The sequence below is a fragment of the Struthio camelus genome, chromosome Z (assembly GCF_040807025.1).
Source record: "Struthio camelus isolate bStrCam1 chromosome Z, bStrCam1.hap1, whole genome shotgun sequence".
Taxonomy (NCBI): domain Eukaryota; kingdom Metazoa; phylum Chordata; class Aves; order Struthioniformes; family Struthionidae; genus Struthio; species Struthio camelus.
The window spans coordinates 38,221,268-38,234,521 of record NC_090982.1 but is presented as its reverse complement, the minus strand read 5'-3'; the positions used below and the strand labels follow the sequence as shown (position 1 = coordinate 38,234,521).

The 13,254-nt window shown below is 38.7% G+C and overlaps 1 protein-coding gene across 1 annotated transcript in view; it reads right to left on the bottom strand.

Annotated features, from left to right (window-relative positions):
* The window catches only part of LOC104150271 (fibrillin-2), a 181,816-nt gene that overhangs the window by 11,995 nt on the left and 156,567 nt on the right, over nucleotides 1-13,254 (bottom strand). The window contains exons 49-60 of the mRNA XM_068928296.1: nucleotides 10,649-10,774; nucleotides 10,088-10,240; nucleotides 9,355-9,420; nucleotides 8,935-9,060; nucleotides 8,716-8,835; nucleotides 7,770-7,892; nucleotides 7,212-7,343; nucleotides 5,624-5,749; nucleotides 2,082-2,288; nucleotides 1,146-1,271; nucleotides 423-545; nucleotides 169-285 (exon numbers count right to left, since the gene is read on the bottom strand). Coding sequence (XP_068784397.1) covers nucleotides 169-285; nucleotides 423-545; nucleotides 1,146-1,271; nucleotides 2,082-2,288; nucleotides 5,624-5,749; nucleotides 7,212-7,343; nucleotides 7,770-7,892; nucleotides 8,716-8,835; nucleotides 8,935-9,060; nucleotides 9,355-9,420; nucleotides 10,088-10,240; nucleotides 10,649-10,774 — 1,545 coding nt within the window. The remainder of the gene's footprint in view (nucleotides 1-168; nucleotides 286-422; nucleotides 546-1,145; nucleotides 1,272-2,081; nucleotides 2,289-5,623; nucleotides 5,750-7,211; nucleotides 7,344-7,769; nucleotides 7,893-8,715; nucleotides 8,836-8,934; nucleotides 9,061-9,354; nucleotides 9,421-10,087; nucleotides 10,241-10,648; nucleotides 10,775-13,254) is intronic.

Below are 13,254 nucleotides of genomic sequence, written 5' to 3'. Positions count from 1 at the left end.
TTGATTTTTCTTTAGCTATAATTGCTGCTTTCCAAAATTAGGGGTTTTTTTGGACTGCTGACCTTATGGCTCTGTATTAATACCGTTTATATAACGCAAAAGAAAGGGATGAGAATGGAGAATGTTCTTATAGAAAAAGTGATGCAAGAAATGCCGTGTTTTTCTCACCAATACAAGCTGTGTGATGTTGAGTAAAACCAGGTGGACATTTGCACGTGAAGCCTCCGAGGGTATTGACACAGAGAAACTGGCAATTGTGTTGTTTGGTTTGACATTCATCAAGATCTGAAAGTGAGAAATGTTGTTGTCTTATGAAAAGTCAACAAAAAACGACTTGATTGCCTTTAGTCTAACTTGCAAAAAATGCCACGCTTTGAACTTATCTCCCGTAAAGTTAAAGCACAACCAGTAATTTTCTTTACCTTTACATGTCTTCCCATCTTCTTGAAGGATGTAGCCCCGGGGACATGAGCACTGGTAGCTCCCTTCTGAGTTCTTGCAGATAAAATTGCATGGTTTAGGCGACTGGGAACACTCATCAAGATCTAAGGAGAGAAACCGGCAAGTATTTACTGTACTGATCGTCTTTAAAAGAGGTCTCCTAAATGGCAAGAAAGTTTTTTAGCAGGGAAGTCCCCTGTGGTTTTTTTCCTTTTTCCCCAGGGTTTCTCTTTCTTTCGCTGTGGAGTAGTACATCAACAGTGGCAAACTGAGTCTCTTCATTGAAGCATGAGAAAGAATGACAGTGATACTAAATTTTTTTTTTCCCCAAGAAGCAAGCCTTTCTTTTCAGGCATACCAGGTATGTTTGTGTTAACCAGCAGGAAAGTGGCAAAAATGCAGCCCCTGCAGCAATGAACAAGTTTGTCCCTCAAAATGGTTACAACATCCGAAATGTATTTTCGTGTCATAATGATTATCCGTGCTCATTCTGCTGCGGGAATATTGCTGGTATAGCTTGTTTCTGTTCTTATATATAATTATGCAAAATCCAGAAAGCTGTATTGGCAGAAGAAGGGACAGTAAGTGAAAGAGACAAAACAATTGCTATGATACGAGAGCTTAGAGAGGTTGACTGAGAGCTGCACTGCATAGTTATGCACCAATCAAAACAAAAAACTGAGGATTAAGATGATGAATCTTACCCACACAAGATGTGCCGCTAATGTCAGTGGTATACCCAACTTTGCAAAAGCATCGAAAGGAGCCCATGGTGTTGATACACTGTCCGTTTCTACATAAGTTTGGCATGACCTTACATTCATCAATATCTGTACAGGAAATATTAAATATATCATTTTTCAAAAGACAGGCAAGAGTTCATTGGTCTGGGTTTTGAATGTGACAGTGCAGTTAAATTTTCCTTCTGAATAAGAAAGTGAATGAAAAAGCAAGTTTAATACTACAGAAATCGTACTGGCAAGGGGTGGGGGGGGGGGGATTGTCCTTCTCTTCCAGTACGTCATCGCTGTCATGAGTCTGACAGAAATGTGTACCCCTTTTTTAAAAAAGGGCCAGAACCAAAAGTCAAACATCCTTCCAATTTTCTATTTTCTGCACCAAAAGTTTCCTGCTACTTTATTGGGTAATCTGGTTCCAGTTTTGCTCACTCAAAATGCAAAACCTGTATAAGTCAGTTTTTTCTTATGACTTGATTAGATGATGTTTAAGAAGCTTTCACCACAATTAAAAACATGTGCCAGCTTCTGCTCCCTCTATGGAAATAATAACTGCAAAGCATTCAGTAAGAGTGTTGTCAGACCAACTGATTTTTGCCTTTTGCCATATGTGTAAGTCTTCAGCATGCAAAAGCTTTGGGATGGTTTCTAGCTTTTGGTCATTTGTTGATGCCTCCTGTTTTAGATCATAACCCTAAAAATTCTGCACAGCTGTGAGTATTCCTGTTGCAGCTACTGTTTAAAGGTGCTTTTAATTTCTAGTCACTCAGCAGCATTTGAAAAAATCCAACTGTCGTTTTGCAGGAAATTCTTCAAAGGCGCTTCAAAGAGAAAACTGCCTTTTCTTAAATATGTAAGAGTATTCCTTTCCCCTTTTCTACCTCCTTTCATCCCTGCAAATACCTCTTCCATCTGTAGCATAGCCTGGTCCATGTGGACAGAGTTTCTTATATTGCGTAGTTCCTGGAAGTGGGCAGAGCTCGCACTGGTTACCCCAGCCCCGGCCTCCGTCACAGCAGCACTCGGATTTAGTGACGAGATTTCGGCTGCTTGAAGCCATCTGACACATGGTCTGTAAAACCTCAGCAAAGCAGAACCCTTGGCGATTATCTGCAAGGAAGAAGTGGGGAGGTCAAGAAAGGAAAAGTTAAGCATCGGATCCATTAAGCATCTGATCTGTTAATCCGGCTCTGCATGCACACGTGCAAGCACTAGAAGGTTATAGCAACCAGGCTGTGAGGTATATTTTGACCGAGACTGCCAAAAAAAAAATTTTCGTTTTCTGATGAGGTGTTGTCCTTCCAAGTCTATTGCAGACATCTCAAAAGTTCAGTAGCTGCCTGAGTCCAATAGGAGTGCTACATCTAGGAAGGATGTGCCCTGAAGTATCCGTGGCAAGCTTGCTTGATAGCAAAATAGGCTGCAAGCCAAACTGAGCTCCCACTTAAGCTGCCTATGGTTGGTTTGCATTTAAGAGATTTATTTACAGTGGGGTTGGGCTTCTTGCGTGCGCGTTTGCTTTACTGGCCAAAAGAGCATGTCTGTTCAGCAATATAATTACACTGGTGTGGTGTAAATGACAAAATCCTTAGCACTTAAGTTTCTGTGCAGTTCAGTGCCTTTCTAGTGGCACGCTCCCGGCTTGGTTGTTAAAAAGAAGCTAGATAACATTGTGGCAATACACATCTATCCCTTTCTCATTCAATTTTCCTTAACTTTTGAACCTTGCTTAATACCCATCAAATATGAAAGGGGACTGAAACTTCAGAGTCATTAAGGCCCTACAAGTTTCCTTCAAATAGGCAGCTGAAGAGAGGGGAAGATGCCAGCTTTAGTGCTTATGGAAACTTTTTGCAGAGACAGTGTCCTCTAAATAGATTATGTCAGCTGTTGCCTTTGTTAATTTTAGTGGACACATTGTCAACTATGGACTGCAGAGGTTTGTGTTTTTAAATGGAAAATCTTATGCTTTTTCTGTTAAAGCTTTCAGAAGCCCTTGATGTCTCAAGTTAAATGACGTCGAAGCCGTTTTGCATCCCTCAGAACGTGAACATACCTTAACAGCTGTCTCACCTCGTGTTTTACAAGTCTGTGGGGTAGAATCAGTAGATTTCTTACATAAATCAGGTAAAAATGAGGTCTTTGCCTTTATGCAAAACTTACTTTGCCTAGCCAGGAAACAAAAAGGCTGTCTTCATTGAAGGCGTCACTTGTGTGAGACACCGTATCTGTGACTGTGTGGGGTGATTTGCAAGAGTTGGTGAAATCCGTTTAAGTTGTTTGGAAACGGGTTTACTTCCTGAGGAAATATTTCTGAGTAATGCAAGCTTTTTACATTTTATTTTTAGAAGTCTAGCTAATTCCCATCAAAACTTACATAACTAATTTAATTAAACATTAACTGTAGCAATGTTTGTTTGACTGTATCCACTGTAATAGGACATTTGCATTTATCTCACAGCCTACATAAAAAGTTATAATGAATTTGGAAGTTACCACAATGAATGAGACAATGTCACAGTCTCCTTGAAGCTACTACGCTGCAGGCTGTGGTTTTTAAAAAAAAAAAAAGGCAAGCGGCAGGTTTACTCTGCAGCGTATATATAGTTGGAATGTGTGTTGCTGGTTGGTTTGTTTTTATTTTTCTCAATAGTAGTTATATCCACTGATTAGCTAAAGGGATCTTAAAAAAAAAAACACAAACCTTATTATCTGGCTTTAACAATTGTAAGTACAGACTTAAATTTTCAAAGTGTTTTAGGAAACGCAGTAGGAGTTGGTCTACATCACTTAAGCGCTTCTGAACTTGTTTAATTCAGTTTTCTATGTAGAGTCAAGGTGTTGACTGTTATTTTCACAGTGAAGTTTCTTTAATTCTTACTATTTTGGAGTCTTTCTGTTTCGGAGGATTAACTGTTGTATAAGAGGCTTTATAGTTGAATAAAACTTAGTTGTTTTAAGTCAAAACTTAGTTGTTTTAAGTAAAACTTAAGTCTTGAATGCCCGAGTTTATTGTGGACAGCTAAGCACTCTTAATTCTGTCAAGCTCTTTTAAGCATCAAAATAACTGTCACAGGAAATCTTGCTGTTGATTCTTATCCTGCGTGCTAACACTTGGTTTGAATTTTTTTTTCCCCACATTTTGCATGAAAAGTAATGAATGGAGACCAATTTCTGTTCTCGTAAACTGGTTTACTGTGCAAGTCCTTATGTATATTTTTGACTTGAAGACTATATAATGCTTGGCTCCCCATTTGCGATGTGGAATATATTTTCAGCTGAACAGCAATGTATTTAAAACAGTGATCTGATAAGACTTCATGTTTTTGCTTTAGTTCTGAAGAAATACTTGCTTTCAACCACACTCAATTTCAAGGGTAATTTCTAACCCTGAAGGGGCTAAAGGAAAAAGAGAAATGAGCAAGCTCCCCCAAAGCATAGTTTTTTGAAAAATGGTGGTGTGGGGGGGGGGTTTGTTTTGTTTTGGTTTTTTTTCCATCTACTAAATATAAGAAAGCAATAATGACCTCCAAGCAGAGTATTTCCTTGGCATTAATGACTGGCTGCGGTTAATGGCCTGTGGCATCCTCTTCCCATCTGTCATTAATCTTCAGGAAATGCCCTGAACTTTGAATGTTATTGCTTTGCCATGGAATCGGCATGCTACTGATGACAGTTTATGGGGAGCTGATTGTATAGTACATAGATAGATATTATCTAAATATTTTTAATGCAAGAATGCTCACAAATGCTCCTACAGTTTCATATGTTGGCACTTCAAAGTATCTACACAGTAACAATAATCACGAAAATGTAAGATTCTGCAGCTGCATTCTGTGTGATTAAAAAGGGAATAAACAATTTAGCAGTACAAATGGTATTCTGAACGTACTGAAAAGAAAATATAGAATACTTGGTCAGTAGGTCTTTAGGCAGGCTTGCCTCAATAATGTCTTGAGATCTCTTACAGGTGTTTTATGTTGGGGGGTGGTGATGAAATGCTAGTATTTTACATTTCTATTTGCTGCCTACATTAAAGGTCCAAAAAATTCAGATGCCCACTTCCAGTACTGTGATGCTTAAAATGATGATCTGAATGTGGAGGCCCTTTAGTTTGTCATGCATCTCAGTTTCTGGTTTACCTAGGGTAGCTAAATTCTGCTTCTTCTCTAAAACCAGCTCTATTTTTGTCTTTAGATGATGTTGCTCAGCACCATGTTTAACGCCTTAAATGCCTAAACTCCTTTGGGATTTAGATGCCCCTTGGTGAGGCTCCTGACTGCTAGACCCAGCAAGATGCTCCTCATTCCTATAGAGGATCGTTATTTGATTTCTGTAAATAAGAGAGCTGTTAGGTACTCCGAAGCCTAATTTATGCTCTGGTTCCTTGTATGGAGCTTATACTCTTGCATTTAGCATGAAATCTATGCCAAAGAAGCACTTACCAAGACACTCGGTGCCTGATGGGCTTGACTGGAATCCTTCATTACATTCGCATCGATAACTCCCAATAATGTTCATGCAACGACCGTTTTCACAGATACCTGGCTTGGTACGGCATTCGTTTTCATCTTTACAAAAATACCAAATGCAGATGTGTATCAGGTTATTGTTGCAAGAAAATGTCTGAAACCTCTTGGACTATATTGAGTATTTCACGTAATGCTCGCAACCGGCGGAAAAAAAAAAGAACAAATAATTCCTAATAAAGATATCAACGCCTTATATATTGTATCCTAGGAAGAAAGCTTTAATCCTTATGCGTTTTTCTGGAAGTTATCATAAGCAGCAGAAAAACATTTGCAGCAGAGCAAAGTTCTATTTATAACTTTTACGTGACACTTAAATAAAACCGGAATATATGCTTGATTTGCATTTAAAAAAAAAAAAAAAAACCACTCTGCTCATCTTTAAGAAAGAGTCTCTGAACATGTTTAACCTCTGTTTGCATTTGGTTGTGTTTCATTCAATGCATTGTTTCCCTGAAACAGTTTACAGTCCCAGGGTATTTTCTTCCACAGCTAATGGGGTAGAAACTGTAAGCAATCACACACCTCCACAGATGCTTAAAATAAAACTGGAAGAAAAATCAGTTGCTTTAAAGGTTAGCCCTACATGGGAAAAGGCAAAACTCTTGTTATACAAGCTTTTTCCGCCGAATAAATTAATCGGGCTTTGTAAAAAGGAGAGGTCATTCTCCTGGCTGAGGGAACAGTTTGTTTTAAAATGTTCACGTTTAAAACATTTGGGAAAATGGATGTTTTATTTATTCATTTTTTGAAGCTGATGATAGCCTCAGTGACTTCTGTCCACAGTAACTTTGGAACGGTCTTGGGGTTTCTTACTCTGCAGAGAAACGCCTCGTGTGCCAAAATGTAGCTACCTCCCCCAAATTAATGACAGTAACAATATATGCAGTAATCTGCTTTCTTGTGGGATAAGAGAATTATTTTGAACTGTGGCAGTTTTCTGCATGACTTGCTCTTGATGGCTATCATATGTTGTTTCACAATCTTACAGTTTTAAGAGCTGCCGCATTATTTATAAACACAGTTAATGCTAGAGGAAATTTAACTTTTTTTAATTAACAATATTTTGCTTCCTACTTAACTCTTCTCAAATGAGGGCTCTTCTGTTAGATTTAAAGCATTAGGGAACCAGACAAGCTTTTGAACAATTTTTTGATTTTGTTGTGCAGCATACATAAGAAGCAGAGTTTTTGTCCTGAAACGCTTCCTAGCAGTAGTTCAGGGCTACTTATATATTAAGATAAGGCTCAAACCTTGGAACAAAGAAGTACAATTTAAGATGTTGGACACTATCACCTGATAGTGGACGTTAGTACAACTAGAAGACAGCAATTCATATATATATATATGTACAAAAACCACACATAGGGACTATCTGTATATGTGTGTGTGTGTGTGTGTGTGTGTGTGTATATATACACACACACTATATATATATATATTCTCTTTTGCACTGCAAAAAGAAAAAAAAAAAAAGATTTCTTCTTCCCTTTCTAAGCTTTACCTGTACAGCCTTCTCCATCAGGTCTACGAGTCATTCCAGGCGGACAGATGCACATGAAGGTACCAATCAAATTTTTGCACATCATGCCTCTTGATTCGCAGTCATGGAGGCCTTCAGCACATTCATCTAGATCTGGGAAACATACATACTTTTTTGTGTTTGAAAGGCATTTCGGTAGCTTCAGTTACTGAAGACAGCTAGCACTTGCTCAAGAAAAAAAGACATCTGGACTCTCCTGATAAGCACCAACAAAGAATCTGAGAGCTATGCCTAATTGCAGTTGTCTTAATCTCTGTGAGCTGTAGCATCTCCTCACGCCAAAGGTGAACTTCAGCATGTCAGCCCACCGTGTCCTTACGTTCCCCAGCGAGGGCTACACAGAGCACTAGTTCCTGGTCACTTTCAGGGCAGCTCTGAAAGAGTAGAGCCTCATCTGCTCACCTGTTTGCTATGTTTCACTGCGAGGATGAATGCAAGTTGCACAGAAAAACTTCAGCTTATGCTTTGACCAGTATAGGGTGACACAAACTGGGGGAAAGTTTACATTTTGGTCATTACCTTTGCACATCTTTTGGTCTTCTCTCAGTTCATAGCCAACTGGACACGTGCATTCATAGAAACCGTAAGTGTTGATACAGCGAAAGGCACACAGCAAGGGGTTCTGAGCACACTCGTTTATATCTGAAGAGGAAGGAACAAAAACATCATGCTCTGCTGAATTCTAAAACAATTGTCAGGAAATGTTTTAATACCTGTTCTTCTCTTGTCAGCTAGAAAGTTTTGGAAATGTAGTAATTCAAACCAGAAACTTGTCTATGTGGTTTTTTTTGAGCTACTACAGAAGTCTGGAGGCAGATGGTACCAGCAGATTTAAGACTGAATGGGACAGATTCTTGGACAACACCTCCATAAACGTATACTAAACCCACTCTGCAGGGCTGTACCCTCCAGTTCACCTCATTTCTCTTACATCCACAACCCTTGTAGGAAAGGAGCGAACCTGCAGAAAATAAGCGTCATGATTGTATGCGGTCCTGAAATAGCATTTTGACTGGAGGGGATGTAATACTAGACTAGATCGACCAGGGGGCTGACTTCAGTTTCTTATGTTAATTGCAACTTCCTTGTTATTTAACTGAGCTACTGTCTATAGAGCCTGCTGCACATTCAGGTGTTTTTGCATTGGTTAGCTCTATTATTTATAAGGATAGTTTGGAGACCCAACACTTACTGTCATTGTCTTCCCCCCCCCCCCCCCCCCAGCAAACAGATGAATAATGTAACATGGTTTACCACAATATAGGCAGTTTGGGAAACAGTGTGATAAACTTAAAAGGACTGCTGCTGCTTAAATCAATTCGAGACATTGTTTCTCAGTGACGCATTTGAGGCAGAGAAACGCTTTCTCTTCCTAGCTATCATACCACCAGAGGTCTGGTTAGTAAAGTAATCTGAACACTCTAGATGGAAAGAAACTTACAAAAAAAAGGAGGAGACAAGTTACCTTCGCAATTCATCATTGGGCCTGGCTCAAATCCGTCATGGCAGTTGCATTCAAAACTGCCGATCACATTAGTGCACGTACCATTTCCACATGGGTTGCCAATTGAACATTCGTCAGTATCTGTAAGTAAATGAAAACTGAAGAGAACTGGGACATGTGCCAAATTGTGTTTTAAAGTCAAGTGTTATAATTCTTAACATTTATGAAAAATGGACACACCAACACAGTGTACTCCAGTGTAATCTAAGTTGTATCCCATGGGGCACTCGCAGCGGAATGAGCCGTCGGTATTGATGCAGTGACCATTTGAACAAATCCCTGGGCTTTCAAGGCATTCATTAACATCTAAAAAGTAGAAAAATATTGGCAACCATGTCTTAGCTTATGCACTTGTGTATGAAGTCTTAATAAAGCATTTCTTAAAAACAAAGGAAAGCTGCATCTTTGTCCCTAGCCATGCAAGTTCAAAGATACTCTAGTCTAGCACTTCTTAATCGCTCACATGTAATGAAAGTCAGTCTCTTGTCCCCTTTGGGCTGCAGGGACTGAGTCATCACATACTATAACCTCCAGGCCTTTTTTTTTTTTTTTTTTTAAAGTATACATGAAAGTTTTTCTAATTATCAGGAAAAAGAATACCTTCACGGGTATCATCGATTCCAGGAATAGTTCCATGACCATATGGACACAAGTCCTGAAAAGCAACTGTAGAAGTACATTTTGGGAAAAAAAAAGAGAGAGAGAAAGCACACTTTCAATAAATGGTTAAAAGCCATCCAAAGTCACACAGTCTCTCTGTGTCACTTTTTTTTTTTTTTTTCAAAATTTCTATCGATTTCAGAGTAGTTAGTTAATACAATAAAGCAGGGCCATTATTGCTGTCTTGCCTCATCGAGAAGCAACATTAATTCTAAGCCTAGGTAACAGTTCTGGACTGCATTGAGCTTCTGTTCTGCTATGTATTTGCTTGATGCTTTCCCCTTTGTTTACTTGGAACGTTACAGATAACCAAGGACTGAAGACTATTGATTACTTCAGTGCTTCTGGGCACTGATCCATGTTTCTGTTCTTCTGCTTTGCCTAAAACAGGGTAGCTCTATAGCTGGAGGCTACTAGTTTGCTTCCATACTGGGCCAAAAGAGTAATTTAGGATTTCAATTGGTCTGTGGTTTCTTCTATTTAATTCATTTTTGTTCCTCTAGTTAAATTATACGACATTGTGACCTCAAGATGCTAAAAATGGCTGTAAGAGATAAGGCCAAGCAGATCTAGCCTTCTAATGATCAAAACCATACAGCATAAATGTGCTCCTCCTCCTCCTCTTTTTCCCTCCCACCTAAAAAATAGTTTTACTTTAAATCTTGATTTGTACCTTCTTCTTCCTTTGGACAGAGCTCACAAGGATCACCCCATCCTTCTCCTGGCATCTTACTGCAGCAGCATTTTGCCTTAGTGGTGTTAAAAGCCTTTGGCACTGAGCATTTCCCATTCTCAAAGTTAGTGAAACAGAAGCTCTGGCGGGTATCTGAAAAAGAAAATTCAGTTATGTAGAACTAGCACCTCCTAGCTGATTAGACAAGGAGTGTCTAATCCTGAAAGGAATGACGATATAGGCCTGTGGTTTTTTTTTTTTTTTTATTATTATTTTGAAAGCATTTTCCAGCCCTCATAAGGACGTAAGTCTGGAAGGAAGCCCCTAGAGATCATTTAGTGCTGCGAGCAGGGGCAGCTATGGGGGCAGATCAAGTTACTTTTGGGGCTTTATCCAGTCTGGCCTTGAATGCCAGCAGCATCTTCTCCCACATACATACATACACTCAGTTTGTCTGCAGAACTACGCTACTCGTACAGTTGTGATTCCATGATGAACCTCTTCTCACAGAGTATCTGTTAGCATCAGTTACGACATTCCTTCACCAGCAGGCTTACTTACCAAAACATCGCCGTCCGTTATCAGACAGCACAAAACCTGTGGGACAGATGCACTGGAAACCTCCTGGAGTGTTAGTGCAGGAGCCAAAGAGGCAGATGTTGGGGTCCTCATTACACTCATTAATATCTGTACAATAAAGGAGAACAAGTTCATCATAATCCCATCTGCTGTGAATTCCTTGGCTAAGAAACCACAGGTGCTCCTCCAGTATAAAGCAGCAAAGACATATACCTGAAGACTCCTTTTTGAAATAGCAATTAGTGTTTCACTGACCCTTTCCCTTTTTCCCTCCAAATACCATTATCTGTTTTTCATCATTATTTACAATATAAATGTTAAACAAACGTGTTCAAACTAAAAGAGGAGGAGGAGACACATTTATGAGAAGAAAAATATTTCTCTGTAAACATAAAACATCCAAAGAATAATTTAAAAAAATCTGTACATTGGTGGCTCTTAGTAATTTAAAGTATAATTTTTCATGTTGATTGACTGACTGTGAACTGTAACGGTAGATAATAGCAGAGGGAGGCCTACGAGAGACAGACTTACATTTGCCAAAGTTTTCAACAGCTACTGTTAACACGTTATTTTTAAAAAAATTCCTGTTCTATCACATAATTTAGAAAATGCTGCTATGACTAAATGTGAGATTTGTTTTTAAAAACATTAAAGAGCTTTCTTTTTTATAATTATTAAAAAATTTTAAAGGAAAAATTAGGATTACTTAATATAAATAACAAATGACTATAAAATTGTGCCTACATGTCCTGTTATCTACATAGACAGAGTAAGAAAAGTAATACATTACGTAGACCTTTGCTTTTTGCATCTAATATTGTAAACCATATTTTAGTTTATTAATTCTGCAAATGCTGACAAAAAATAAGCAGCTTTGCTTAAATAATTCTTAAAATTACTTTAAAATTTAATAAATTCTACAGCGTACCTTAAAATCTTGGAACGCTACACCTGCAGTACAAAACCCCCTCAAGTCTTTCAGTAAAGGATATTAAAAAGAGACGCCACGGAGCCGCGTGGCTTTGTAAATAGTCTGTCAAGAGTATCTATATTGATATTAATGAAATTGGAGGCAGCAACTGACGTTCTCCATGAAAGTAAGCTTCATGGCTGTTGAATTGCGAATCTGTAGTGTCACTTCTCCTGATATTTATTAGACTTGGCATTTGTCCATTTAATGTCCCATCAGTTTTCTAGGATTCAGTATCCTACTTTACAGACCTATATTTAGCGGATAAGGAAACAATGGAAATAAAATCTTTTCACTAGGAAAAGCTAAGTAGAACGAGGAGTCAGGTTGGAGTAGAATTCTGTGACATTACTCTTGAAAAAGGTTATCTTCAGTCCCATTTTTGGAAGCTACTAATAGGTATAGCACATAAACCACAGCTTCCCATGGACAAGCTCTTACTAGGTGGTAAATGTGAAGCATTTTAAGTCAGCTTACTGAAGTAAAAGAAAGGTAATTACTTTCCTAGTTATTGTGGCATTTGCTAATATGCAAAGCTTAGCAATTCATTTGCATTAATAGAGTGGAAAAACTGCTCTGCTGAAGTACTGATTGTTACTGTAATGAATGATTTGGGACTAGTGGTAATAACCATTTTCATGGCCTTGACAGACAGGCTACTAACCAGATGAAGGAAATAGGACTAGGAGTCCTCTCCTCTTCATAACCCATAAAACAAAAGGTAATACATTAAATGGGTAGCTGAAACCTAAGAATTCTTCCTTGGCTCTCATCTGTTTTGGATTCCCCTGCATGTAGCTATCCTGAGCTCAAAAAGTAATCTAGCCATTTCCAGCCATCCCACTACAAACCTAATTCTTATCTGTGTGTTTGCACATAAAAGCAGTAGAAAGTATGGGAGAAAACAGGTTGCAAGGACTGTAATAATAATCATAATCAAAGTACTAGTACAACCCCACAGGATTATCTAGGCATTTTCTGGGAATTCTATCTACAAATTTTCTGGACACGTGGCAGAATGGACAAGGTAAGAATGTAATTCCGTCCCCTTTACTCAGTTCTGGCAAAAATCTATTTGGCAGTCACCGAAGTGCTGTCATAAACCTCAGGAGATACTGTCAGGATATTAAAAGTGGCCATAAACAACGACATTCCTGGGGAATGAAAAACTTTCATTGCAAATTCATGATTTTACAACTGTAGGTGATTCGAATTAAACACAATTGCTAATATGGGAACAGAAGCTGCCAAAAGAAACCATTAAAGGTGGCGAGCAAACTGAATACTGTGGTATGATACAAGGGAATGTGAGAACTTTCAGGCTTTGAAAATATTGTCCAAGACAAAAATTCAAAATGATTCCCGGGATCCAGTCCCTGGATCCCTGGATTCCTGGGATCCAATCCAGTCCTGGATTGATACAGATTTTTTTTGGCTATAGGCCAAATCCACACCAGTGTTTTCTGCAGCTCATACAGGGACAACCTGTTCCTCTTTTATTGGGAGTTTTGAGTATGAGTTTGAGGTGGGGGTGGGGGGAGAAGGGGTGTATTCACACCAGTTAACTTAAGCTGAGCATTTAAGCTGAGAACCAGTTTTCTTTATACAGTCAGCG